The 25,114-nt window shown below is 52.8% G+C and overlaps 2 protein-coding genes across 8 annotated transcripts; both read left to right on the top strand.

Moving 5' to 3' along the window:
- The first annotated feature begins 460 nt into the window (after positions 1–460).
- Positions 461–13,625, top strand: LOC122365829. Its single transcript, XM_043337405.1, has 3 exons — positions 461–625; positions 7,314–12,338; positions 12,675–13,625. Exon 2 carries the CDS (start codon positions 7,333–7,335, stop codon positions 12,244–12,246), a length of 4,914 nt encoding a protein of 1,637 aa, XP_043193340.1. The 5' UTR covers positions 461–625; positions 7,314–7,332; the 3' UTR covers positions 12,247–12,338; positions 12,675–13,625.
- A 905-nt stretch (positions 13,626–14,530) lies between these two features.
- On the top strand, positions 14,531–24,848 carry LOC122365819 (MTOR-associated protein MEAK7-like). Of its 7 annotated transcripts, none has more exons than XM_043337386.1 (10): positions 14,534–14,589; positions 15,311–15,455; positions 16,208–16,414; positions 17,609–17,746; positions 18,072–18,325; positions 18,647–18,765; positions 19,921–20,039; positions 20,351–20,533; positions 21,867–21,884; positions 23,180–24,848. In XM_043337386.1, the coding sequence occupies exons 2-10, from the start codon at positions 15,318–15,320 to the stop codon at positions 23,318–23,320; spliced, it is 1,317 nt and encodes a 438-aa protein (XP_043193321.1). In that variant the 5' UTR covers positions 14,534–14,589; positions 15,311–15,317; the 3' UTR covers positions 23,321–24,848. The 7 variants fall into 7 exon arrangements, with proteins under 7 accessions (XP_043193323.1, XP_043193324.1, XP_043193321.1 ...); XM_043337385.1 differs by having other exon boundaries at positions 14,534–14,593; XM_043337387.1 differs by lacking the exon at positions 14,534–14,589 and adding an exon at positions 15,118–15,137.
- Positions 24,849–25,114: the final 266 nt, after the last annotated feature.

Below are 25,114 nucleotides of genomic sequence, written 5' to 3'. Positions count from 1 at the left end.
CAAGCATTTTCCTGTTGCAAATATATAAATTGATCCTGCTAGTTGCTTTGTGGAAAGATTTGTGTAAAATTAACAAATTCTTTACTTCGTGATCTATTAGTATTTTACCCATCCTAATCGAGTGGTGAAGGGAATGTTTAATGACATCATCAAAATAATGAGTCGGTTATAAGAAATAAAAGGAAATATTTGTTTCATTTATGGCGCAATGGATAGCAAAATATTATTTCGGTTACAAATGACGTTTCTTTGAATTAATGACTCCTTTTCCCCTCCATTGGCGAATGAGTAATGCGATTTAATAATAGAATACATCGGCAAATTTTTATTTTTTATTTCTATTGCAAAAAATGTAATTTTGTTGAGAAATAATGCAAGTAAATACCTTTACTTTTTTAAGGACGTATTAAATCATACTAAAGTGGAAGGTAACTTAAAGATCAACCTTGACCAGTTTCGCTTTCTGAGAGGAGTCGTGTGTATGTGTGGGAGAATGGTCGTGAATTTTGAATTAATTTTGCGTTGATACATCTTACAACAGTTTATACTTAAGCCTAAAAATGCAAATTGAAGGAAACATTTCATTCAATTGGACCTAAATAATTCGATAACTTCATTTGGCCAGGTGAGCATCATCCTTTTTTGTGCTCCAAAATCAAAATAAAAAGTTGAGCCACTTTGACTTATCTAAACTGAAATGGGTTATTGGTTTAAAGCGTTCATTGCCTATTGAATTTCAATTAAATTGATTTTAATTTTATTTGGCTGTGTTTATATGCTATCTGTGTTCCTGCCCATTTTGGCTTAGCATCAGAATGTCAATTCCTTTCATTTGGCTCTTAGGATGAAAACTGAATGATCAGACCTGTGGATCTATGAGGCCGGGGTGTTCACGGGCACCGCTAACTGCTGAGTGTGGTGTTTGCAGTGTGTGCAGCAGGTGTGGGGGTAGGGGACGGGTAGGTGGTTATGACGTCAGTCGTCACGGCTGCGTCCAGTGGATGGTCCCCACTCCCCTGTGGCCGATCCTGACTGACCACAGCAACAGCGGTCGTGTGTGCGGTGACAGAAGGATGACAGGGACACAGTTGGCGGAGCCCACAGCCTGTGTACGGTCCGACCACACACAAGGCCCATGAACAGCCCTCTGTTTTAGGGTCACATTGCTGAATCTGATCATTCAATCTTCAGTTATCACCTGCATTTATTAATTGCTGCTGGCCTGGCTGTATGTACATTGTCCTCACAGACTGTTAGCAGCTCACCTTATGATGACCCAGATGATGTAATGTCATGTCATCCCCAGTCCCCACCCTGTTTAAATGTGTTGCCCATCCCATGGTTCTTACTGCATAATTGGTTGTGCACCTGTGTTGTGACACTTGGCCTGTGTGGCATGAGCAGTGCTAATTTACTGCCAGTCTGCAAAGTATGGTAATTTTGATGAGCCTTATGGTTGCAGCAGGCTTGTTCTGCTGGTGTGGATTTGATGCTGTTTGTGATCTGGTGAGGTGCTGTGAAAAGTTGGCTTAGTGCAGTGCGGTGCAGACATGGCTTAGTGACAGACATGACAGACCCAGCAAGACAGATAAGGAAAATTGAAAAATGTTGTAGTTTGACATTTGATTCAGTGTGTTCTTAGGTCTAAATGAGTGCGTGTGGAGTTGACCCAGGCAGAGGCTAGTTAAAACCACTGGCTTGCAGGCTTATTACTGAAACTGGTTCTCCAGTCAGAGGCTAGCGCTAATCACAAACACGTGCGTTTGCCCCCCTCCCCCCACCGGAGACTTAGGGTGGCATGGGACAGGACAGGGATGATAAAGCCCGACCCACATTGCCACACTGTCGGCTGTCCCCGGTAGCAAGTTCGCACTGTTACAACACGCTACACACCGCCCGGACGGTTGCCGTCACAGTGTCGTCACCCGTGGCCGGCGCATCGGCGCGTTGAGCGCCCACTCGGCTCCGCGATGCGCCGACAGTGGGGTGTGAGGGCTGAGAACGGCCGATGGGAGGGACTCGAGATGAGCACGGCAGGTGGTACAGTCCACAGCAGAAGTAATGTGCGGTTTCAGTCATGGGTATGTTCTGCTTCTGAAGCTTAGGAACGATTAACCAGACTACAATGAAACTTTGAATGTAGCTTATATTGTACCGTCACCCTTGCAGCTGCAACTTTAGCTATTGACATCTTCTTTTCGATCACTCCGCATTAAACAATCACCAGTCAAAGCCAACCGTTGAGATTGGTAAAACCCTACAGGGTGTCTCAAAAGTTCGTTCACAGGTACCAGCCATGCTTTTTTGTTAATAATTCTGAATCAACAATTAATTAACGGTCGAAATTTTGCATGGGCATTCGTAACAACCTTCCTCAAGCAGTCTCATTGTTTTCAAGCGCATTCGACCCTTCATGAGCTCACAAAAAGGGTTCATCTCTGACCATGGGTCAGGCATGAAAATGGAGGTCGCAAAATCGGGTCGGCTGAGAAACTCTCTATTTCAGGAGTAATGGGAATGGTTAAGTCGGAAATGACCCATGGCAAACTGTCGGCGAGGATGAGTACAACATGATGATCATCTAATAAAAACGGTGGCTAAAATTTTTGAAGGACAAAACCATGCGAGACTAACAGCGTTTTGAACGACCCTCGTACGGCAGCAGACTCGTGCTCCAGAAAGCAGCTTAAAATGAAGTCATAACTATTGAAAACTGACAAGAAGCTCACAGACAGAGGTTACCCAGTTTCACAAATTGCAGGTCATCGTAAAATAAAGACAAAGTATCATTTTAAATTGTTTATTATATCTATAACGCTAAATTTTGGGGGAAAATAACACGAAAATCGTCAATGCCAAGGACAACTGACCCTTCAAAAGTGTCAATTAATGTAAATTTTTATCTTACGAAGTTTCCAGAGGCAGATCTGGAGCGAATAGCTTTCTTTTAGACACAAAATCCCGACAAAACCGCACGATGGACAGGTTTTGGCCGTTTACAAAGCAGAACCTCTCCTGAGGAAAACACTCCGCAACCCAGTGAAGATCTTGTCATGGGGAATGATGAGCGTTTGGGATTTACAAAATTTGCACAACGTGTCTAAGAAACAGATGGCCGACACATTCTTCTACGATATGCTGCGAAAAATTTGCCCCTGGCACTTCCCATTTGTTCAGGAATGGGGTTGTTTTGAAAAGGAAAATGGTGCTTGGGAGGTCGGCGCAAGTCATTCATGAAGGAGTTAGCGCCAGAGAAGACCTACAAAATACTCACGGGTGGTGTCGATGCAAGCTGTCGGCTTTCAGGGAGAAGCGGATGTTGCCGGGGAGCTCGTCAAACCTAAATCCGACGCAGAAACTGCAGGGGATTCCCCTACAAGAGCTTGAAAGCTGGTAACCTTTTATCAGCCTCCGGCAGCTGACGGAGCGACGAAAATCGGTATGGACAAATATTTTTGGAGATACAGCAAATAGTTTGATTTCCAACCTTCCGAATCAGTTGTCAAAGCATGCATATATGTCTAGTGTGCACACAGACACCAAAACCTTAGATTTTTGGCCGGTTATTATATGCTTTATGGGCATGGGAAATGTGTGAACGAACTTTTGAGACACCCTGTACATTACTTTAGCGGTGGGCTGTACCTAGGGCTTAAAGGCCACCGCTGCGCCGCTTCAAGCCGTCAAATAATACACTGTAGTGTGAACATTTTATCAGGTACCCATGTTCGACGCAGCTAATAAGTTGCGTCAAAAGAATCTGAGGTTGTTGCGTTCTGCGGCATTGGTAAACGAGATGCGCTCGGTTCATGTGAGGGTTTGGCGTTGTCGCTCGGTGGTAGGGCGAAATGCGAATGGCTGATGGCTGGCCTTTAGGACCACCACTTTTGCCGTGTCTCAAGTAGTCAAATCTGCTGTGAATGATTTGCCTATAATCATTGTTCGACACACCTTACGAGTGACGTCGAAAATGCATGCATGCGATAAACCGATTGTAGCTTGTGTCTACAATCGGTTTAAATTCCTGTTCCAGTGAATAATTATACAACTGCCAATTATACGTTTTCCAGCCGCTGCGGTGTGGCTCCGGGCTAAATGTACCGGATTTGACTGTGGACGACTGTGGCTCCGGCTCCTTCCACCCCAAGACATGTTCCTTCATTATTCAAACATCAGTTGTTCTCTAGACTGCTACACTTTGATCCCAATGCTCTTCGCCCACCGTGTAATGCATGCCATGCTGAAACATGACATTGCAATGGATATCGCTGGATATTGCTTCCGCATCCCTATCTGACTTTTTCATCTCTCTAGTATCTGCCTGGTGGTCGCACCAAAGCTTTATTACCAGCATTGCCAGTAACGACCACCCGTAGTATGGCGGCGCATTTCTGGGCTGTGACGTCAGTGTCTCGCCCCAACAGAGCTCAGAGATACAGCTGCACGGACTACCTATTTTAGCACGGCATTGGGCCGTTTTCCCAGCTAACTGTCCATATTCTTAGGACGTGCCTGGAAGAGCGTCGCCCTTTGCCGGTAAAATGTCAACTGGGCATGGTGTTTAGTCCAGGAAGAAGGTCGTTTTTCAATACTCCTGCGTATTGATCCTCCCTCATTATTTCTAACCAAATGAATGCTCTAAGTCTGCCAAAGGCAAAGAGTGCATGAATCTACCTAACTAAATAGACACTGAAAATATGTCAGTGTTATACTAAATTCCTGGCCAAGGACGGCCTGTTCGCTTATATTCAGACTTTGTGTGTTTTAAACGACATGATTGATATAACCATTTTGTCTGCACATTTAAACACGAGTTGCTGAACTGCTGTTATCCGGCGTTCCTGGCGGTCGCTGGGACATAACACAGACGTCCCACGTCCACCGTGGTATGCACGAGTGGTGACCTGCAGAGTCGCTGGAACCGCGGTGGGCGTCCGTGGGTCGATTGTAAACCCACGGTCTAATCGACTGGGCGCGGTGTGTGACTGAACTGAACCTGACTGGGTGGTTGCACAGTGCACAATGCATAGCCAGCTGTCTGCTGTGTGCTTATATTTTTGTTGGGTGCGTTGACAAACAGCCTGTGTTGTTGACATGGCCAGAATGCTGGATGTGGAGCTTCTGAGTGATTGGTGTAGTGATACGTGACCATAGCTCATATTTATAAATGTGTTGGTACTTTGGTGTTTTGCTTCCGATGAGCTGGGCTGTATCATGTGATCGATTACTGCAGGGAACAAGCTTAATAGCGGACATACAATTTGTACTTTATCAGCCCATGCTCGGCTATGTGAAAAAATCTGTCAACGACGCTGTCGCACTAAGAATGTGTTTATTTTATTCCATCCTAGCACCTCCGCCTGGTCCATATGTTTTCTGTCCAGTGTGAAACAGCTCCCACACACGCCACGCCGCCCGGTGGCACCGGTGACCGAGTCCGGTCGGACGGTCCGCGCGACCGACCCGCGGCCGCCGCCTGAGTCACCCCGCCAACACATCGATCCGGGCGTAGCCGCCCTGCTCTGGCCGTGCCGTGCCGTGCCTTGCTGGCGGCGGGGCCGGCCTCTGATCTCGGAGTGACGGCCCGCCGGCACTGACCGGCCGCTCTGTTTACTCCGGGCTCGCGGCTCGCTCCCCGTGTACGAGCGGCGCTGGGCGGCCGCCAGCTACCCTCCTCCCCTCCCCTCCCCGCACCCGTGCGCCCCGGCAGACGGACAGACGGTCGGTCGGTCGGTGGGGCTGGTGAGGGCAGGTCTGTCTGTCGGTCAATCGGGATGTCTGTTTCGTCTGTCGCGTTAGTATGTCTGTTTGCCTGTGTGTGTCGGCCAGTTTGTCTTGTCCGTATTCCTGGCCTGTTCTTGTATGTCTCTGTAATGGTTTGGTTTGTAAGTCTGTCTGCCTGTCTGTGAGTCTATTTGTCTGTCTGTCCGTCCGTCTGTCGGTCAGCAGTGGGCGGCGGTCCGGACCCTATACAGTATTTAGCGAGGGAGCGACAGGCCCACGTGACGGCCGTCAGTCGGCCTTCGACACTGGACAGAGGCACCGCGCCGCCTGGAGTGCCGTGTGGTCCGGCGAGTGCGTGTGGAGTGGCGTGTAGGGCCCCAAGGGGGAGGGTGTGAGTACCTTCAGCGCAGTGAGCTGATCCGATACCGGGCGGTGTTTATACCTTAGGTAAGGTGAACGGTGGAGTTGCTTGGATCAGCCAGGGAGAGCGGCGTGACTTGGCGTGGAGTGAAGTGAATTGATTGACGTTGAACTGAAGTGGATTGATTGGTGGTGGACTGAAGAAGATTGTTTGATACTGATGAGTGAATTGAAGATGTTTCATTGGCAGTGCACTGAACTGTATTGATTGGCAGGGGACTGGATGGTGGATTGGGAGTGGATCGGGTGATGCTGTAGAGTTGAGTGGATTCGGATTGCAGCACGGTGCTACTGAGTGACCCGGTGCGAGGCACACAGTCCGCTGGACCGACCGGGCCGCCGGCGGCTGACCTGTTGATGCCGCCGGGGTCGTGACAGGCCGACGCTGGCGTCTATTCTGGTGGGCGCCGGGGCCTCCCGCCGGCCCGGCCGACCCAGTGACGGCCTTATCCCAGCCCTCGAAATAGCCTCCGCGGTGGCACCGCCGCTCGGACGCGCGCGCCCGGCCGGCGCGGCGCGGGATTTTTCCGGTGCGTGCCAGCCGTGTGCGGGGCGCGGGAGCGGGCACCGAGTGTGATTCCAGATGGAAATTTTCGGAGCGCCAATCCCTGAATGCGTCCGTTATTGACGTGACTGTTTGGAAATTGTATATGTTGGACTAGAGTCTGGCTATTTGAGATCGGCTTACGTAACTTGGTAGGCCACTGGATGGCTTGTGTTTATTCATTGGAAGCCTGTCCGCGATGTCTGTCAGTGGTATCGGAATTGTAATCGGAACCAAACGATAATATTGCGACACACATAAGATGTTCTGTACCTTTTTTTGCCTACCACTGGATTATTTCAGGCTGTCTGATAACGTCGACATTCAACGTTGGTCCGTAGCTCGCGTGCCTTCCATTCGGTTTGTGTCTGACGCTGCCATTCGTGTTCGTGTTTTACTGGATCACAGTACCGTCCGTCGGCTGTTTTGTGTCCCTCTCTCCCAGGACGACTGCCCTCTGCTGGTGACTGACGTCTCTCTCCTTTACTCTAGCAGGCAGTGCTTTGCCGTAATTTACCCCCACCCCTGGACTCCGGCAGACGGTGCAGTTCCGCGTCTAACTCATCCCCCGTGCTTATACAGACGGTCCCGCTCCGTGTCTAACGCCTCCCCCGCTCTCCCCCAGACGGTCCCGCTCCGCCGCCATGCTGCCGGTGCCGCTGTTCCGGCTGCGGCCTCTGCTGGGGTTGGACGGCGGCGCCTCCGTCCGGCTGGTGGCCGCTCGGCAGACGGGCGCCGACTCGGTGCTGGCGCTGCTGCTGGACTCTGGCGCCCTGATGCTGGTGCTGCTGCGGCCCCGCCGCCGGCCCGTAGTGCGCCAGGTGGACCTACCGGCCGAGACGGACAAACGCGTGGCGGCCATGTGTCTGTGTCCGACCGGTGACTGGTTGTTAGTGGCGGTGTCTGCCGGGGCGCTGTTCGTGCTGCCCGCCGGCTGCGCGCTGAGGGGCACCCGACCCTCGCCCGGTGGACGACTGCGGGCTGACGACGCGACGGCGTACCCCCCGGCAGCGCACCCGCCGCAGCCGACAGCCGTCGCCTGGTGGCGCCACGGCAGCGCGGACCTCGCGGTGATCGGTGGACGACAGGGGGAGATCGAGTTTGTAGACTTGGCCAGTGGTGAGCGAGTGGGCGGGACCTATGTGCGACGCGGCATCGCGAGACTGGACGTAGTGCGTGAGGACATAGAGGGGCGTGTGTATCTCCTCATCTCGAGTGCCGGCGGCGGTGAGCAGTGGCGGCTGTTACTCGAGCACCAGGTGGCCGGGTATATCGTGCCTCTGGACGCGCTGCAGGCGGCGCCGTCCTCGGAGAGCACAGACTCGCCCGGAGAGCTGGTCAGGAACAAACTGAACAGCCTGCGCCAGCTGTCGCGCGAGAAGCTGGGCTCGCTGCAGCAGCGCTGGGCCGACTCGCGCCTGTTTCGCCGCTCGGTGGCCAGGGACGAAACGGGCGCGTGCGGTACGGCCAGCGGCTCGGACTCGGCCTCCACCGGCTCCGGCTCCACGCCCATCGTCACTGTCGAGCCAGACACGCCGCGCACGCCCAAACCGGAGAGCCTGACCGGGCTGGTGGGGGAGACGCGTGTGGCGCTGCACTCACTGCGCTCGGGAGATGTGCTGGCTGGGTACTACGAGCCCACCGGAACACTGTCGGTACATATGGCCGACCTGGAGTCTGTGCCGCTGTCTATCCACAAAATGCCGCCGTCCGTCGGCAGACTACTCGTCACGGACGCCGTGATTTTCGTGACGGACGTGGACGGCGCGCGGCTGTTCCTCATCTCCAGTAACTTCTCTCAGTGTGACATGGACATGCGTCGGTTTAACGAGGACTGCGTGCTGTCGGTGTTCGACCTGGAGCCGGCGGACGGGCTGCTGGCGCTGCTTCCCACCGCCGAGAGCGCGCCGCCGGCCCGGCCGCGGCTCCGTCCCCACCTGGAGACTCTGAAGCCGACACCGATGCGCGGTTGTCTGGTGGTGACCCGGCGCGGGCTGGCCATCTGTGAACCGCTGACCACCCCGGAGGCGGCGCTGCTGGAGCTGGGGACGTCGGCCGGCGCTGGAGCTCACCTGCTCGAGCGGGTACACAAACTGTTCAACGTACCCGTCGGCAGGCTGTTTGAGACGCTGGGTGATCTGAAGCTGGAGGAACGCGAGTTCACGCTAGCGCTGGCCTACTATCGTCTCACCAAGAAACCACACATGGCGGTGGTGCACAAGTTTGCCGCGTTCGGGTACTCGTCACAGCTGCTGCACTACGCCACCATCCTGCTGTCGGGTGTGAGCGAGGGCCTGCTGCTCTCGGACCGGCGGCGGCTCTCGGATATGGCACTGCTGGCGCACTGCGAGATGGCCCTGCGATCGGGCTCCGCCAACGACGACGCCGCGCTCGCCAAGTTTCTGAGGACAAACCGGCACTATGACGCTGGCCTGGCTCTGCAGTATACCCTGCTGGCGCGTCAGTGGGACTGTGTGCGGTACCTGCTGGCCGAGCGGCGCCAGCAGCAGCGGCTGCTGGCCTGTCTGACCAGCCCCGAGCCGGCGCCGGCGCCGCCCGGTGACGACGTCCTCGACCACGAGGTGGCGCACGACCCGGGCCTGCGAGCCGTGCTGCTCGCCCGGCCGCGGCTCGCCGGCCTGTACGTGATGAAGGTGTGTGAGCGGGTGCCGCGGCTGCCGGCGGCGGTGCTCCGACGGCTGGCGGCTATCACTGACCCTCTGAGCGCGGAGCTGCGGCCGCTGACACACGGCCTGCTCGGCCACCAGCCGTCCCGCCGCACGCTGTCCACCTCTCAGCCGCCGTCCCGGACCACCCTCACCAACGGCGGCAGTCAGGAGCTGTGTCCTCTGGAACCAGACGACCTGGTGGACCTGCACCTGCACGTGCTGCTGCACCTGGTGCGCGCCGCCGGGCCGGGCCGCGCCGCCGTGCTGCCCGCCCAGGCCGAGGCGCCGTGTCGTGCCGTTGGCGCCGCTGCCGACTGGCCGCCGACGCTCAGTGCTGGGTTCTCTCACGCGGCGCTCAGCCGGCGCGGCGAGCTGATTGTCTGGGGCGAGAACAGCTCGCAGTGTCTCGGCGACCCGGAGCTCAGCGCCGAGCTGGCCACCCCGCGCGCCGTGGAGCACCTCTCGGCCGTCGGTGTGGCCGTTATCCAGGTGGCGTGCGGTCGGGCGCACACAGTGGCGCTCACCACGGGCGGAGTGTACGCCTGGGGTGCCGGACGGTACGGCCAGCTCGGCCTGGGTGCGCCCGGCTCGTGTCCTCACCCGCGGCTGCTGCAGACTCTCGCCTACCGACGCGTGGTGCGCGTGGCGGCCGGACAGTACCACTCCCTGGCGCTCACTGACGACGGACGCCTCTGGGCCTGGGGCTGGAACGTGTTCGGTCAGTGCGGCCGGTCCAGTGTCGAGGACGTGCTGTGGCCGCGACCGGTCCCCGGAATGAGCAAGAGGCGTGTATCGGCTGTGGCCGCCGGCTATGCGCACTCGGCGGCGCTCACTGACGACGGAAAAGTGTTTGTGTTCGGGTGTAATGCGTACGGACAGCTGGGTGACGGATCGACACGGAAGAGTTGCCGCGTGACACAGGTTGAGCTGCCCGAGCCGGCTGTGCACCTGGCGTGTGGCTTCTTCTGCTGTGTGGCGGTGCTTCGGTCAGGCCGCGTGTTTCGCTGGGGTCTGGACCCGCAGAGTGTGCGGCTCGGCGCTCAGGCGCAGAAGAAGAAATCTCAGGCGGCAGCGGCGGCAGCAGCGGCAGCGGCCACCACAAACGGTGTCTCCAACGGTCCCGTGTCGACGCCCGCGCGCCCGGTCGGACCGGAGGCCCGCAGCAGTCAGAAGACAGTGGACCTTCTACGGGACGCGGCGCCCGGCGAGGCGACGCCGCCGGTGCGAGTGCAGCTCACCACCGCCACACCGCCAGCGGCGGCCGGCCGGCCCATCCCTCCCATTCGCGTTCAACTCGCCAACGCCACGCCTCCGCCGGTGCCGGCAGCCGGCCGTCCGACCCCTGACCCGCCGCCGGGCCCACAGCCACCGCCGGCCGCCACCGCCACCTCCCAGGCAGGCACCTTCACCCCGGAGACGCGCGATCACCTCAGTCCATCCGAGGTGGACACGTCAGACGTGGACGGCCGCGTGGTGAGTGTGGCCGGAGGCGCGCAGCACACGCTCTACCTGAGCTCCAGCGGCCGGCTGTACGCGCAGGGCCGGAATCTGGACGGCCAGCTGGGGGTCGGGGGCAGGCAGGAGGCGCCGCGGCTCTCCGAGGTCACGGTGCCGGGCGGCGCGCAGACGGTGGCTGTGGCGTGCGGCGCTGACTTCACCCTGCTGCTCACCGACGACGGAGCCGTGCTCGGCTGCGGCAGCAACAGCTACGGACAGCTGGGCCAGCTGCCGGCCGCCGACAAACTGGACGACGCCAAGCTGGTGCTGCTGAAAAACCGGCGCCTGCTGCGGCTGCCGCAGGGCCAGAACTCGTCCGAGACGCCTCAGCCGGTGGTGGCCACCGACAGCGGCCGGCGCACGCCGCTCGAGGTGGCCTTCAGTCTGACGGAGCGGCACGAGTGCGCCTTCAGCCGGCCGGCCGAGTTCTCCGGCGACGCCGAGCGACTGCACGCCATCATCGGCCTCTTCCAGGGGAGTTACGACTCGGCGCAGCTGCTGGCCAAGTGTCTGGACATGGGCTGTCTGTACGCGGCGGCGCGCGTCTGCTGCGTGGCCGGGAAGCCAGCCAAGGCGCTGCAGCACCACCTGGCGGCGATCCGCGCGGAGGCGGCGGCCGAGCCAGCCAACGGCGGCGGCGGCGAGGCGCTGCTGGGCGCCGTCACGGCCGTGGCCGCCGAGTACCTGGCCCTGCCGGTGGACGGCTCGGTGGCGGGCAGCGTGCAGCTGCGTCAGCTGCTGCTGGAGCTGGTCGCCTTCTGGCTGGACTGCCAGCTGCCGGTGCCGCGGCTGGAGCAGCTGCTGGAGCCGCAGCTGGAGCGGCTCGCCCACCCGCTGGCCGTACTGCTGTTCGGTGGTAGCGCCGACATGCAGCTGTCCGACTCTCGCATCAGCGCGCTCTTCTCCCGCCTGTCGGCTGGCTTCTGTGTGCGACTGTGCGCGCTGGTGTGCGCCCAGATCAGCGCCGGCCGCATCTCCCGCGAGTTTCTGCCGGCGCTCGGCCGTTTAGTCCTGCCGCCGTCGGCGCAGCCCGTACCGGCTGACGCAGTACTCGACTCTGTCATCTGTCAGCTCCTTCGGCACCGGGACGGCGGAGTGCAACTCACCGAATCTCGCCTCGCCGAGCTGGCCCTGACTGACCCGCCGCCGGCACAGTTAGTCGCCTTCTCCTGTGGCCACTCTCTGAGCAGCGCCGCGCTGCGGGACGACGCGCTGCCGGAGCTGCGCGTCGGCCTGTCGTCGCTGGGCCGTCCGATCCCGCGCACGGCCGCCCTGCTGATGGCCCAGTACCGCCAGCTGGACGGCTGCCGCAGCGCCTGTCCCAGCTGCGTGCTGCGCTATGTGCAGCGCTGTGTGGACACGACCAGTGAGGAGGAGGACGAGATGTTGTAGCAGACGGCCGGCGGTCGGCGGCGGCCCGACCGGGACGGCGCCGCGCGCCGAGCCTCCTGCGGCGGCCGCTGCCGGATCGCCTGAACACCCAGGTGGGTACACGTGTGCTGTGGAATGGCGTGTGCGAGTAGGAATGTGGGGGGGGGGGGATTGTGACATGATGCATCTGAAGTAAACTCTCCTTTTGTAAGTTATGTTTATGTTTTCATCTTGGCATGGTGAAAAACTGTTGTGCTTTTATCTTAGTTTTATGCGTTTTCTCTTCGTGATAAGTTTAGTGAAGCTCATGAGTCATGCGGATGGATCAGTCCTTAAGGCTGGTTGGATAGATACGGCTTACACCTTTGCTTGTTTGTCTCGGCCTAATTTAGTTGCGATTTCATCGGTGTATCTTTTATGATAAACTAAATCATTTCCCCTCCCGACAGGACCTGCTCCAGCTGGCGGAGCTGGCCAGTGGTCTCAGTCAGTGCACGCCTCGCCGGTACCAGCGGAGGACGCCCCGGCTGCGGTACTCCTTACTCTGCCCCCAGCCAGGGACACCTCCGTACTCTGCCTCTAGCCGGACTCAGCCCCATAGTGGTCCCACAGACCGTAGCTCTCTTCTGTCTAGTCCTGATTTCCGCCGACACCGCTGCGGTTGCTATGGCAACGAACGGAACAAGAACGTGTCTTCACTGTTGTGTGCTGTGAGCCGCCGGCCGGCCGGCCCGGATCCTGAGCTTTGACGGGTGTCATTTTGACGGATTAATTTGTGTAATCGATGCTGTGCGGATGATCTAATCCAGTGTTGGGATATTATAAGCGGTTGTTGTGCATATGTCTGCGTAGAGCTGCTATGGTTTGTTGAATATACCGGCGGTCGCTGCGCTGTAACTCGGGAGCCGGTCATTGGGCGCTCAGGGAATTGACGTTTCCTTTGCAGGTCGGCAGTGTCTGTGTTTAGTCTCAAACGTGGCTGTACTATTTCCGACTATTTAACTCTCACTGCGGTGGGCATTGCGGGCGGCTGGCTGTACCGGTCGTGACTCCGCGACAGTGACTGGTTCGTATCTCTGTGTGTGTTGGTGCCTTTACCGTCTGTGTACCCGCCGAGCCGTGACCCCTGACCTCACAGGGTGACCCGGCGGCCGGCCGGCCAGGACCCCTCCCCCGCAACCCTAGGCTGCTGTCGGGCCCTGCCCGCTCCCCGGAGTGCTGTGCCCTCCCCATGAGTCTCCCTGAGCTGTGTGCCGCCGGGGCGGTGTGGTGGTCCTCCCAGAGGCGCCGGTGGCGACATCTCGCGGAGGCAGGCGGAGTCGCGCCCCGACGTGTCGTGCTTTCAGTTGTTTGTTGCTGGACGCTTGTATACGTTAAATAATACATGTTATCTACCTTTGGCGGAGTGTTTGGCCATTGAGCTGACGTCAGTTTTGGGTTTATCTGTTGTTTTGTACTAGCGATTAGTGATATCAAGGGACGCTACTAGAGTGGAGGCGCCTGGCTCGGTTACACGCCACCCTTCTGCTGTCCAGGATAGCAAGTTTTATGTGGAAATTGAATTTCGTGAGCACCATTATATTGCCCTTGCCCCTTAGTCGCTCTTTCCTAACTCTGCAGAACTGGATCGGTAGCTGATAGTAAGAGCGGACGCAAATCGGTTCATTCGCTATGGCGTGGTGGTAAAATTATTTCAACGCCCACTAAACTAAAAGTTTATACCAGCAACACCTTCAATCATGAAATTTGTCACTGAAATGCAATTCATGCACGATACGTCTCCGCTTTTCTGTAGTTTTCGTCATTCGGGCTCTTCGGGCTCATAGACTCAAAAGTCGCCTGTCTATTCTGCGATCTGAGTATTTCATCCATTATAGTTTCATCCATAGTTTCATCCATCAATTTATCCAATGTTTCATCAATATAAGTAGGCCTATATGACCTGGAATTGTAAATGTTAATTAAAAAATGGATAAAAGACACGGTAATGATACTTGAAAGCGGCATTTTAAATACATTATTTTGTGACTTATTTGTCTGCCATTCTGCGATCATATGATTTTACCCCGGAACATTTAAAAAGACATTATTTCTTGTCGACTCCTTTCGAAATTCGAATTTTTCCTCCTTATGAATTTCAGACAGAGGCTCATTCTTTATCGGAACAACGTCATTGAATTATATTGACATGAGAACTGTAAGAAAAATCCGTCATATTCCACCGAATTTCTTTGTCCAATTACCAAAGCTCTTGAATTTACGTACGGCTCATTTCTGACGCACCTGCTACATATAAAAAATCAAACAATCGAAGTTTTGCTCATTGTCTGAAAAGGGTTGGAGTGTGTTGAGCGGACTGGAGTGGTTAGTGAGTTGTTACGTCCTGGTATTTTTGACGTATATTGACAATACATTGTAGCATCTCGTCCTATGGATTGTGTCAGTTTTACCTGAGTTTGAGTTGAATTATATATTTTTTGAAGTACACCTTGACCTGTGTCAGTGCTGGTTACTATCTCAACCTTGTTCTTTTCTTCATCACTTATAGATAATTCAAGATATAATATTCATCTAAATTGTTGAAATAGATGCCCATGTGCTTCTTTTTGAAGTCAAGTGAAAAGTTGCCTTCATTTAGGTATAAGTTTGCTTTGGGATTCCATCATGAAGTGCATTATTTTAATTTATGTTTCTGAGCCACTGGCTGTCTGGGTCTAGCACCCTGGGTGAACAGGTTCAGATCGCTTCCCTGTTCTCTCTCGTCTTTTGTGATATTGTCGAGGGAAATTGATAAAGATGCATTTGTCACAATTACGATATGCCAGAAAGCTTGAGTTGAGAGGTGCCATTCTGTTTGAGTCATTGGCATCTATTCTTGGTTATAGAATGAATTTACCTGAGAGTTGAAACAGGTTAAAATAAACATCTTATTCAACAGATGATAGTGATAGTGTACATGTGGTTAATTGTTTCAGTAATTCTTCTTTAACTCCCAAAGGGTTATTTTACTCTGTTATTTAGCCTAGCCTGTTTGAGATGAGATCTTCATGCATGCAGTTTTATCTATTAATTGTCTTTTTTCCAGTTAAATCATGGGACAACATCATGGCAAGCAAACTGAGAAGGACCAGAAGCTCCTATTCTCACCTGAATCTCAGGATAAACTAAAGGAGGTCTTCTTGGATGCTTCAATTGGAGATGAAAAAGTTTGTTTGGTGAAAGGACTACAGGTAAGTCAACTTTTTTCAGAACTGCTATCTGATTTATTTTTCAATACATCATCATTGCCTATAACTTTTAACTGGCAGCTACATCTAAGCATTGCACTGCTTATGCTTGTGGTTAGCTACCAAACCCATTAGCTTTTTATCAATAATTTTGTTAATTGCTAGGTATCAATTGGGATCTTTCTAATTATGCTCCCTGCATTCTCTTGGATTGCGATCCTCCCTTCCAGAGCTCAATGGCTTGAGGGTCTGATGCCCAGTGGGCTAGCTTTCTTAGCAATAATTCAAATTATCTACTTTTCTGCTTGATACCTACTTATTTCAGGCTCTTGGTAGTGTTAGAGATGCTCTGTAGCTGTCTTTCATTGGTAGGATCCCTCAATTCTCATGCCCTGCTGGCCATCTGGGGATGGTCAAAATGGTTTCCAGATTACCTGACTGGAAAAGGTCAAGAAGAATCTTATCAGAAAATCTTATCAGAAAATCAGTTTTTTTTTCGGATGAACATATTGATAGTAATTTATTGCTATGCCACACTTCTTAACCTGGTCAAAACAGTGGTCAAGTCTGTGTGATTTAATAAGACATTTTGTAAGAATTTGTATGATTTCAAATTTATAATAGGTATATGTTTATTGATTCATTTTTCCAGCTAGTTATTTAGTAGAAACCAACTTTATAATGTTTGGGTGTTTGAACTGCATACAAAAAAGACACTGTTAACTATCGGCCGTCGTCTCTTCCCTCGCTCTCAGGAATGTCTGGGCCGCGTGCTGCACTCGACCATCGCGGCGCGGCTGTGTCAGCAAATGCACCCGGACGGCGCCGGCAAGATCGACTACCAGTCGTACGTGTTCCTCACCAACGCTCTCTTCAAGGCCACGCTGGAGCAGCGCAGCGCTCTGGTGGAGACGCTGGCGCGCGGCGACTCGGACCACGTCGACATCCTCGACCTCAGACACGTGAGTGACGGAAAACAGCAGCTGGTATCCAACCAGCTGGTTGGATACCAGCTGCCGTACTCATGATTTGATTGCTTAAATGTGTTTGGAAAAGGTTTCAAAGAGTTAACTCTCATTCAAGCTTGAATCGCATTAGGAAGCTGATTAGTCTGTGAAAGTTTGCTTTCATCGGAGGACTCAGCGAGATGGATGCTATTTATGCCGATCGATTTTCCCGCATCGTAATCGACACCAGTTGTTTCGGCTATCAGCCGTTTTACGTACAGTGATTCATTGATACGTACAGTGATCATATGATGCCAAAGAAACGCTCGGCAACCTTGCGAGTTACGACAACGATGAATTCATATCAAGTATCAACAAGTTTCCTGATACCGCCACCTCTCAGCATTATTCGTTCTGCATCCCCGATAGTCATATGCGCTCATTTCTACCGTATCCAAGTTGCATGTTTACTCGAGCTCCGATAAGTGTTATCGGAGACCCCCGATCCCAGTGCACGCGCACAGATATCCCGGTGGCTGAATATCCGCCGTCGGTCACGCGGACGCCCCGGGGACTGCGCCGCACGGCGGACAGTCACGAGAACAGTCACGTGCCTAGCCAGGTGTGGCGCAGTTTCTTTCTTTGTATGCAGTCTGTCGACTGATGACGCAGTGTGAACCGTGCCGCGGCGTATGTATGCCTCGGTTAGACACGGCTGAGGGATGTAGAAATCGAACTCGCCGAGAGGAAGGGAGTTCGATAGAAATGGACCGCTGAGTCTGACACCTTATGAGGAAATGTAGCAGGAAATGAGATACGCGAGCGGGGAGATACCGCGGGTCGTATGGTAATTGGCGATCGCTCGACATGGAAATCAAATACCGTTAGAACGGCTCGCGTCAGCTGGGCATTCTCCTCAAGTGGTGTGCTAAAAATAGGCTGCGTAAAAATGGACTGAAATATTGCTGCCTGTATTAGGCGTTACATACCGACATTATAAGGCCTGTATGTATATAAGCTTAGGATGAATCTAGTTATAGCATTGTATTGTATTGTACATTTAAGAGCGATCCTCATTCTCCATTGCGTGGCGACTACTGCTCAGAATCCGTGTCCGCGGTTACTAATCTAAGCATTCACAATATTCGCACATTCGCTTACGTCAAATCACGGAAGCCGATAATGATGGAATTTACCCTTTTCCGACAGTACGTGGAGAAGATGGTGCTGTCGTACGTGTCGGTACTGAAGCTGACGAAGCGGCCCAAGATGGAGAGCCTGGAGCGGCTGACCACGGCACTGCTGGCCGAGTTTAGCGACAAGGATGCCTCCGTGCCCGTCACACAGGTCAGTGCTCAGTCAGAGGGAGGGTCCAGTGGAGGGTGCCAATGACTGGGGATGGTCGGGCTCGGGACTGGTGGATGGGGCATACCGTAAAATTATGCATCTTGCATCGGTCTATGTTGGAGGTTTAGGCAATGTTGCTTTTCGGAAAATCAAGATTTGTTTGAAAATAAGCGCAGGTTTTTATCTGTGGCATCGCATTTTTTTCTGGCCGGTTTACGACTTATTTTTGCTCAGTTAATGCGTCTTCACTACGGTTCGCAAGCGTGATCTGTCTACCTCTGCTGCACCGTGCGCTCCCCGCTCTAACCCCTCCGTCTCGCCTCAGAGCGACATCGAGTCGTGGCTGCTGCGCTGCCCGCTGTTCGCCGCCATCCAGACCAACGTGTTCCGCTCGGCATTCAATCTGGACATCCCGCACGACTACCGGCACATCCTGCCGGACATGCCCGACATCGACAAAAGCTACGAGCCGGCCATCGGCCCCCTGGAGAGGATGTTCGTCAACTACGCGCTGCCACAGCAGCAGCGTGACCAGTGGAGGCTCTTCTTCTCCAACAAAATACACGGCCAGAGCTTCAGGTGATTGGCGCCGGAGATGATGCAAAGAACGTTGCCCAGTTGTTAGTGTGACGAAATTTCTACGCATGTTTACTTATCTTCTTGGACTTATCGGTCAAAGTTCTAGTTAGCTCGTGAGTAGAAACGACACATCTGTTACTGGTTGAGACAGCTGTTGAAACGAACACAATTTAAATTGTGTCGTGGCGTGCATTTATCGTAAAGAGGTGTGAATAATTTTACTGAACCTGGTGTATTATTTTATACCGATTACAGTATTCTTCATAGCCATTTTGTTTGGCGTATCTCCTCTGACCTTTTATCGTCTTTTTTCGCCCCCAGCACGATGCTGGGTTCGATCGTGGACCAGGGCCCGTCCCTGGTGGTCATCCGGGACACTGACGGGCACGTGTTCGGTGCATACGCCCCAGAGAGCTGGCACTGCAACGGCGAGTTCTACGGTGAGTTATGGAGTGAAAGTGAGTGAGTGAGTGAGTGAGTGGGTGGCTGTGTGTGTGTGAATGAGTGAGTGAGTGAGTGAGTGAGTGAGTGAGCCGTGCACAATAAGCGAGTTTCTTAGGATGCGCTATTGTCGAGTCTTATCAGTGAGTCAGCGAAACACTTGTGAGCGCCGTGTTTTCGAGGTGTGAGAGGGTGGGAATGGAGCCAAGTGTACGAGAGTATGAGAAAAACAGCTGACGTGGAAACAACTGGGGCCGCTGCTTTGTCTATTGCGTTGTCAGATATCGCTATTTCAGTGCCGCCACTGCTTCTTTGTCTCGTGTCATCATTCATTCCGGTTCCCACCGGTGGTGTATTTGAACAGGTACAAAGAAAGCGAGTGAGAGCAGCCCATGGAACAGAAAACAGATGGCGTACATGGCAGTTCTAATAGATAAATGGCGCTGCTCGTGGAAGGGGGTTGGATTTAGGACATGTACATGCTAGTATTGTTAGAGTGGTCAGTCAGTGTTAGTAGTTAAGTAGGTTGTAGGTAAGAGCAGCGCCATTGCCATTAGATTCACAGTCACACAGTGCATACAGTGAATGCAGCTGCAGCTGAGGAGAAATCTCACATCCCCCTCACGCCACCACCGGGGCAGTGTGATCGCCCAAACGACTGTCCCCACTGCTCACCATCGGCGGCCCACCTGGCCAGGCCGGGACGGTGCCGTCCACGGCCCTGGGGAGAGCTGGGGGATGCTTCCCCAGCCGGGGAGATCTGATGGCTACCTCCCCGGCGCTCCAGGCGGGCCGCCAGCCCCCGCCCGCACCGCCCGGCAAGCAACCCCGGACGGTGCCCCCTAACCACCGACCGGGCGAGCGAAGCGTCGACCCGTCTAGGTCGGCGCTCCGCACGCCCGGCCGGCCGACCGGCCCCTCACAGGAGGGGCCACTATTCACCTTCACACTATTCACCTTTAACAGCTGAGAAAGTTGACTGCTTCACTGATCCGTTATGAGTCACGCTCACGTGCGAGGTATCGTTGATTCAGAACTGGATGCTGGCTAAGCTCGGTCAACCCACGGTGACTATAAATACCCAGGGGGTCAACCCAGGTTTTGTCTGATCACCTCACCTTTGCTACATTTCCGATGTTTTCTCGCATTCCCAGGCACCGCCCAGACTTTCCTGTACGCGCTGGACCCCAAGATGGAAATCTTCCTGCCGTCGGGATTCAACGAAAACTACATGTATCTGAATGTGAATCAGCAGACGCTGCCTAACGGAATGGTGAGTATCGCCGATCGCCGGCAGGCGGCAGGACGGTTGCCGCTAGGTGGCGGGCAGGTCATGAGTGTCATGAACGATGCTTGCTTTTGAGGTCTAAGATGACAGGAATTTTGCCGTGCATCATGTTTTCATTTGGCGAAAATTTGCGTTGAAATCGTACTAAAAACGTTACAGGATAATAATATCAAGTGTGGTTGGAGACATGTCCAGTATCGAATAAAGGATATTTTATTGCGCAATTTTATCGGCTCGCATGTTCGTCGTTTGTAATCGTCCTATCGAACAGCTAAACGAACAACTTACGTCGGCAGGGTTTCGGTGGCAAGTTCGAGTACTTTGGTCTGTTCGTGAGCGCCGACTTTGGTCACGGGTTCACGGCGCCCACCTGCACAACGTTCGAGTCGCGACAGCTTTCCGGCAAGAAACGCTTCCAGATCGACGTGATCGAGGTGTGGGGAGTCGGCCCGAAGCCCAAGAAGGTGGACGATGATTCGGTAAGTGGGCTGATTGGGTTGAGGAGAGGAGCGGATGGACACTAGACGGTAGGACGTCCAGCTGGTCACCGTTTAACGGCTGCGATGGAAGTACTTACATGCTGGGTGGTGTCAGTCCGTTTTTGGTAGTCCTTGATGTTTTAGTGGGACATGTGCGATGTCAGCAACTGCACTTTTTGGTGCAGTATAGCATATATTGTAGATGAAGCCCAGCAAGCCTTTTTTCCTAACCATGTGGAGGATATGAGCAAACCTCATTCGTTCCCGATATCCTTGTCATTGTACAGGCATGAGAAAGGTCCAAAACACGTGCATCAGTGCTGTTTGACCGTTACAGATCTGGCGTCAGCCGCACGGCCAGAGACACTGCCACTCTGGAATCCGACACATCCTTCGCCTCTCCAAATGATCCGACCGCCATCCTGCGTCCTACCGCCGCCCTTGGAGCGGCCGATCATCCACCATCATCCCTGAGAGCGACCAGGATCAATCCTGAGACCGGCCAATCTTCCCTGCAAGACCAAGGGTTTCATTTGTTATCCTTCATCCTCGCCTGGGCTACCTGCCTAGACCGAACCCTGGACATCTATCACGTCCATGACGTGTGGTTACGTGTGTTTGGCACGCCTGTGGATAATCGTGCTTTGCTGTCATTTTCTAGTAGTGTGATATTCTCATCGGCACCAAAGGTGTATAACTTTCGGTGCATGTGTGTCGATCTGTCATACGCCTCTATACCAGGGACTATCGTTACACCAAGGGGTTCGTTGAGTATTGTTCGTTCATCGGTTTTGAATCTGTGGCAGGAGTAACAATAGCTTTATTAGATAGGTACATATTTCAATCCACATGCTTACAAAAAAACGTGATGAATACTCTATCGCGGTAAAATTGGCTCAAAATTGATATGGGAAGTTTGCTGGAAGTTCAGGGATGGGCTAATGTGATAATATTTGCCATTGCTGTCCGGACGGTATAATATAGCCCGGACGGTATCATTGTGTTTAATATAAACATAAGATCTAGCCGCTGAACTTTTTGAAATAAGGAGTTTAGGACAGTATGACAAATAGTATTGAGCAGCTGTTGATTATCAAGCTCGGATCATTAGTCCGTCCAGCTGTCATTCGTCTCGGGTATTTAGTTTCGGTCTTTTCTCGTCGTGTGAGTCTCTTGTCTGTGTTTTACTTGTTAGTTTTAGTTATAGGGTAGTGACCGTCTGAGCACACATTTATTGCATTTTTGAGGTATGTCGTGCCGTGGGGACGCAGGCTAATCCGTATGGTAACTGTCGATACATCAACAGCCCACTCACAAAGCGCTATTTTTGCAGCCACCTCCAAGACGCGCGGTAAGCCCAATATGCTTCGTTACCTTGCTTTGCTTGCAGGCCTGTTTGCACGCTAATGGTGGCCTGGCATTATGTCTGTGTTGTTCAGTGTTATGGTGACTGACTGTGTGGTGGGATAGGTATTTGATTAACCGGGTCAGTTGGGCTCGGCTTTGTTAGAACTCATGTTAAACCTGGTGCTCGGTCTCCACTCTCAATCAAGCTGCTCACACCCGACCTTCGTCCTCAATTAAAGCTTTTGGCATATTATATGGTGAGATATGTACATATCAATAAGAGTAGACAGACGGTCGTCATCTATTGTCCTGCATTACCTTTAATTTTATTCCTAGGCATGGTTCCACCTTTTAGAACGTACATTGTGTGGTTTGACATACTTTTACTCACGCTAAAACATCGCCACGATGCGTCATTAGGAGAATTCGGGTTGTTTCTTGGCATGCCTTGGCTGCCATCCTGTGATTGTGTGAGCATTGCGACTATCGGAAATCGGCATGGATGTAAAAAGGCTAGTTTAGTGATAAAAAGGTAAAAACGCACAGCTTTGTGCTCGGCTGCAGTGCATTTTTGCAATCCGCTTTCAATAGAAAAGCTGCTAGATTGTGCTTGTGATTATTTAAATGTGTGGCATGAGGGACTTTCAAACAGTGGTTAGGTGACTTTAGATAGACCTGGCTATCACTTCCCTTCTTACATGTCTAGATGGTTTGGTCTTCGGTTACTTCGGTTATTTGGGCGACGGTGTTTTAATCAACCCTTGTGAGCTTGTTTGTACCTCATCTCTATTTACATCTCGATTGGTTGAGGGACTACACGTTCTTTTCTAGCAGTGTCAAAGGGCGGGTGAACGGTTGCACTTTGCGTGTCAATAATGGAGCCGCGTCTGTGACTCGATCGTCAATGCTTTCATTCTTTCAGCTTGTTCTTTATCTCCTGTGACTACATTTAACGGCATCATGGTTTCGCCCCGAATCTCTTATTCTGATGACTTTGCGGTTCTAACTTCTTGTTTGCATTTTATTGACCAATTCTACCTATCCGTTTTATTAATTAGTTTGGCAGCAACACCTCGTCAGCTTTCCAACACCGCCAGAAATTTGATATCTTCTGTAAGGGAACCTGCAACCAAAAACGCTAAAAACCAATTGAACCAAATGTACCATTTAAGATTGATTCCCTGGTGATAGCTAGTTCGCATCACTAAGCCTACTGCAGCGTTGCCCCTTTCCCACAGCTCCCTACTGTAGCTCGCACGCAGAGCCCCACCAACACCCTTCCCCGGTCGTGTCCGGCAGGCGGCGAAACCGTCCATTCTGGACGCGGACCCGGAGGGCGCCGCCATGGTCGAGATGGTCAAGGGCGGCATGCACAGCGAGGGGCTGCGGGAGACGCCCACCTCCGACATCCCGGCAGAGAAGGAGCTGCCGCCCATGTGAGCGGCTGACGCCCATGTGAGCGGCTGACGCCCATGTGAGCGGAGCGACTGCGGAGCGTCCGGCGGGACGGGGACGGAAGAACCGACGTGACTGAAGCGGTGGGACATGATTAAAATACTCCTGTTTGTGTTCTTTCCCGCAGAAATGGAGGATTAGTTTCGAAACGACATAGAACGAATGGAGGGTTCATTGGACGTGTTTGGTTTGGATGGAAGGCTGTTAATTTGTGCCACCCACTGCCCGGTTTGGTTAAAGGTTCTGCGCTGATTTCGGAATCCCCTGTCCCGCTCGGGCCAGTTGCCCCGGTCGCTGTAGTGTGTTATTACCCTAGATGATCTTGGCAATATTATCCAATACTGGTAGGCGGTAGCTTCATATTGTGTGCGGGTTGAACGTACCGACATTGTCCTTAATTGTAGCAGACCTGTGTGCCAATAGACATAAGTATTGCTACATTCCGAGTAATCGCTGAAGCGATGCTCTTTCTGAATGACACTTATTTTTGAAGACCGGATGTCATATCGATTAGTGATTTATTCAAAGTGAATCGAGCCCTATGCTACTGATAGTATTTTGATTATTTTTGCATCGTCTCTTGCTGCCATATGTGCGCTTACGCTCTTGTATTTGTTCAGATGCGGTACGAAACTGGCTGCGCCATTGCCACAGATAAAGTCTTCGAAACATGTAGACGACTTAGCTTGTATTTCACCACATTTATTATTGGTTGTGGATTCAGATTGTGCAATAGTATTGTAGCAATTTTGGCAAAATCTTGGGCAACGATGGGTTGTGTCTTTGCAATATGTGGATAAGACTCAGTACGACTCAGTTAATCTTAGACCCAGAGCGCCAACCTGCAAAAAAAGACTGATATTCGATGAGTGCAAATAGACGGGAAAATTGCAACTTTTGACTTCGAGCCGTCCCGATTGCCGCTGAGACGTGTGTACGTTCGCTATTCCCTCGTACAGTTAACTTTCACGGAATAATACGGTGACCTGTAAAGTAACTAGAGCCTTTCTTGCCTTCAATCATTCTACAATTTTGACTTCCATATCCACCTAGTGAAATGTTGTGCTAGTTCGAAATAGCTCAAATTAGCTCAGTATTCGAGGTAGTTAAACTACCAGTTGTGCTTGCGATACATTGCATAGAATGACGAGTTGTAGTGCAGGCCTCTGTCGCCACCAATTTCACTCGATGTACAATTCCTATAGATTATTCAATGTGACCAGACATAATTAGTTATTATTGAGATAGTCTCCAAGACACTTCATGCAAAAGCAAACCTTACCGTGTTCTGATGTATGTAAATGTCGCTCAAAAGAGTAGCGTACCTTAGGCATAGTTGCTTCGGTGCTGTCCATATGCTAAGCGTTTAGATGATCATTGCAATATGTTTCGGGCGATTTTCTTTCGATGTAATGTTAGATATTTTTGTAAATGCTGTCCCGTCCTTGTACATGTCTTGTGTACCTATTTCGCGGGTGTAAATAAAGTAACCGGGCTCATACCGCTGCTTAAACGGTTTTCTGATAAATGCATGGAGAGTCAGTAATGTGACGGAATGCTCGATGAATGGCTTTATCGATAGGAATATTTCACAGTCGCCTTTACAACTGCTCCTGTGAAGACGCCTCTGAACCGGTGCAGGTGTATTGTTCACAGCGAGCGAGCGTGGCGCGGACCCAGTAGAGACTGCCGCGGCCCCGCACGGTCCGGCCGGGAGCCGCCGCCGGACCGTGCCCCGAGGGCACACACGGACGTAGAGATGCAAACCCCAGGTACAGA

Source organism: Amphibalanus amphitrite, unplaced genomic scaffold, assembly GCF_019059575.1.
Source record: "Amphibalanus amphitrite isolate SeventyFive unplaced genomic scaffold, NRLGWU_Aamphi_draft 000765F_arrow, whole genome shotgun sequence".
NCBI classification, from domain to species: Eukaryota; Metazoa; Arthropoda; class Thecostraca; order Balanomorpha; family Balanidae; genus Amphibalanus; species Amphibalanus amphitrite.
The sequence above is the reverse complement of the archived record's forward strand: the minus strand, read 5'-3'. Positions and strand labels throughout refer to the sequence as shown.